Source organism: Asparagus officinalis, chromosome 8, assembly GCF_001876935.1.
Source record: "Asparagus officinalis chromosome 8, Aspof.V1, whole genome shotgun sequence".
NCBI classification, from domain to species: domain Eukaryota; kingdom Viridiplantae; phylum Streptophyta; class Magnoliopsida; order Asparagales; family Asparagaceae; genus Asparagus; species Asparagus officinalis.
The window spans coordinates 125,312,772-125,316,325 of record NC_033801.1 but is presented as its reverse complement, the minus strand read 5'-3'; the positions used below and the strand labels follow the sequence as shown (position 1 = coordinate 125,316,325).

Genomic DNA, 3,554 nt, shown 5'->3' with positions numbered 1-3,554 from the left:
CTTGGCGGGAGAGAGGGGAGCTGGGGGAAGGAGAGGGTTGTCATTTTCTTTGCTTTCCCGGCGAGGTTTTGGGCGGGAAAGGCGGGTGGCGGGAGAGAGGGGAGCTGGGGGAAGGAGAGGGTTGTCATTTTCTTTGCTTTCCCGGCGAGGTTTTGGGCGGGAAAGGCGGGGATTGCAAAGTGGGCTTCCGTTGGGGATGCTTTTTTAAGAGAGGTGGACAGCGGGGATGATATCTCCATCCGTACGTGTACTGTTGGGCCTTTCACCCGTTGGACGACCCACTGGAGAACTCTCACAGCCACTCGTTTATGGGCTTAAATTTCACAAAGCTACACGTAATTTGAAGTGTTGCTTTCAATTATCACGTATATGAATTTGAAAAAATGTTTAAGATCCCATACCTCACAAATTTGAAGCATGGTTCTTAAATCATTAATGATATGTTCATTTTTTGATATTTTTATATATAAAACATGCTTGCACACAAAATTATTATATTTTGTCTACAACATGTTATTTATTATATGTCAGCATGTGAAATGTTACAAAGCTTGAATTTGTTGCTCTTGACATTACCGAAAATAATTATCTATCATAGGTACTAGATGCTAAAATTCATTTGGATGCTATGGGTCTAGGAGACGCAATAAAAGAAGAGAATCAAATATTTTCTCAAAACCATGTCAAAGCAATGGTTTCAAAATAATTATCTATCATAGGTACTAGATGCTAAAATTCATTTGGATGCTATGGGTCTAGGAGACGCAATAAAAGAAGAGAATCAAATATTTTTTCAAAACCATGTCAAAGCAATGGTTTCCTTCGTCACCATATACATGAAGGATTTAAAATTAAATATCTTACAGTGAAAGATCTACTTGTGCTTTGCAAAAGTTTAAAGGGAAGATATGACCACCAGAAAATAATAATACTTCCAAAAGCTCGTTATGATTGGATGCATTTAAGACTACGAGATTTTTAGACAGTTAGTGAATATATCTCGGCACTGTTCAAAATTACCTCTCAATTAAAATTGTGCGGAAAAAATATTACTAATGAGGATATGTTGGAGAAAACACTCTCTACTTTTCACGCCTCAAATGTGCTCCCGCAGCTGCAATATCGAGAGAGAGGTTTTAAAAAATACTCTGAATTATTTCCATGTCTTCCTGCAGCTAAGCAAAACAATGAGTTATTAATGAAAAACCATGAAGCTCGTCTAGCTGGAGCTGCTCCATTCCCTGAAGTGAATGCAACAACATTTAATAATAATGGGCGTGAATGAGCTCGAGGTCATGATCATGGACGTGGGCGAGGTCAAAATAATGATCATGACTGCGGTGGTCATAATAATAACTCTTCCAATCACAAAAACAAATCTTACCAACAGAAGCGGAACAATATTGACAAGAACAATAAAAGTGGACAAAACAAGCATTCCATGAGTTCAGAAAACATATGTTATCACTACATCATGAAAGCAGATTAGTTACGTACTTGTTGTACACTAAAACGTCTCTTTGAGCTATATCAAACATCTCAGAAGAAAAAAAGAAGAGTTGTAGAGGTAAATTTTACCTACCAAAATGAAGATTTTGACCATGATGATCATATTGACATAATACATCTAGATGTGACTGATTTCTTCGAAAGCCCTGAAGGTGGAATTAATCACCTAATTGGTGACAAGAATGTCCAAAATAACTGAAGTTATTCTTTAGTGTTTGTATTTACTATATGATTTCTTATGAGTTTAACGTGAAACTTAAATATACTAACAATTTATGTTCATTGCCAATATTTCTCACAATATATTTTACCTTCATTTAATGAAGAAAAATATGGCTACTTCTGACTCTTCAATTGGATTCATGATTAATCATGAAGATATGTGTCTCGCAAATAGTGTAACAATGCACACCATACTTATTAGATAAGAAATATTTTTCCCATTTGACAATGGTAGAGGCAGAAGTCAATACAATATTTGGAAGTATAAAACTAATTGAAAGCTCTAAAAGAGCTATTTTAATATTCCTTGATGGAACAAAATTTAGTATAGATAATGCATTATTCTCAATCAAGTCCCAAAGAAATTTATTAAGCTTTGTTATAGCCTACAAACAACTAAGTACTAACCCTTATCAGCAGGCCGACACGTGTCTCACTCCTACCTAATCAGACATATCGAAAGACGGACGACTCGAGCTACTCCTACGGTCAACCCAATAGACCAATAACATGAGTAACCGACTAAAAAGACGGTGTTTATCGGTCTACCCACCAGATCGATGCTATAGGCACCCGCACTCAGCCCGCCATTCCAGCTGATAACTTGCATAGCCGACTAAAAAGGCGGTGTATGTCGGCCTTTAGCCAGACGACTAAAGAGGCAGTATCCTTGAACCCCCCGCCGACAACTGACTACTCTTGCTTTAAATGCACCGTCAGAGTCACCATTGCTCTAGTCCTCATAGTGTTTATGACTCATCGGACATATTTAGCACTGAGCACTTGCTGTCGCCCTCACATTAAACGCCTGGATGACTCACCTTCTACAACGGTCGACACCTGTAAGGTATCTACCGATTCAGTAGCATGTCTGGACTTGACCAAAGTTACCTATCTGCCCTTTCAATCTACTACAAAAATAAGCTATGCTGCCTAAGGTAATTCGTCCTATTTTCCTGAGATTCTAAGCAGCTTTTCATCACTCACCTCTCATTTTCTCACTCAAGTTCAAACACTAACTTGATCGTCAAAGGAACAACCAGAGAACCCAACTCTGCCCTCTCACGAGCTTTTCATGTGCAGGAGAGAACGTCATGCTTCAGAACCGATCATCTGAGGAAGTTTGAGGACCCCTATAATCCACTGATAAACCCCATGTTCGATAACTGACATCAACAAGCTTTAAAAATATTCACTAAAATGGATAATGATTAAGACAATAAACGAGAATGATGTCAAATGTCTCTACATTTAAACTAATGTTTTGTGTAATAAATGTGTATTAGAAAAATTACCACTTTTTCCTAGCTTGTACTACACAAATATTAATTGTAGGCGTCAAAAATTGCCTATAGGTCCTCGAATACAACTTGAATCAAAGAGTGGACGAATCGAGAAGGTTCACGTCAACCAACTCGCGCACGTCGGTCAACGCGCGCGCGTCAATCAGTTCACACGCGTCAGTCAATACGCGTACGTCAGTCAGCTCGCGCGAGTTAATCAGCTCGCACGCGTCAATCAGCTCGCACGCGTCAATCAAACACGCGCGCGTCGATCAACTCCAAGCGACCGAATGCACTCGTCAGTCAATTTGCGCTTATCGGTCAGTTCTAAGTGCCGTAAAGAAGCTAACGAGCGTATGAAGCAAGTTAACAAATCGTATAAGTAAACAAGACAGTCAAACACGTAAAACGGTAGAAAATACAAGTCCTGGAAAATCGAAAAACACCGAAGAACTCAGCAAAACCCCAAAATCCCCGCGTCCGCACGGGTCGGACCGCGTCGACCCGCGCCCACGCGGGTCGGCCAAGTCCGACCTACGC

At 39.8% G+C, this 3,554-nt stretch overlaps 1 protein-coding gene across 1 annotated transcript in view; it reads right to left on the bottom strand.

Annotated features, from left to right (window-relative positions):
- LOC109821871 overlaps positions 1-3,554 on the bottom strand; it is a 33,220-nt gene that overhangs the window by 13,384 nt on the left and 16,282 nt on the right. Inside the window, exon 2 of the mRNA XM_020388026.1 lies at positions 1,148-1,241. Coding sequence (XP_020243615.1) covers positions 1,148-1,241 — 94 coding nt within the window. The remainder of the gene's footprint in view (positions 1-1,147; positions 1,242-3,554) is intronic.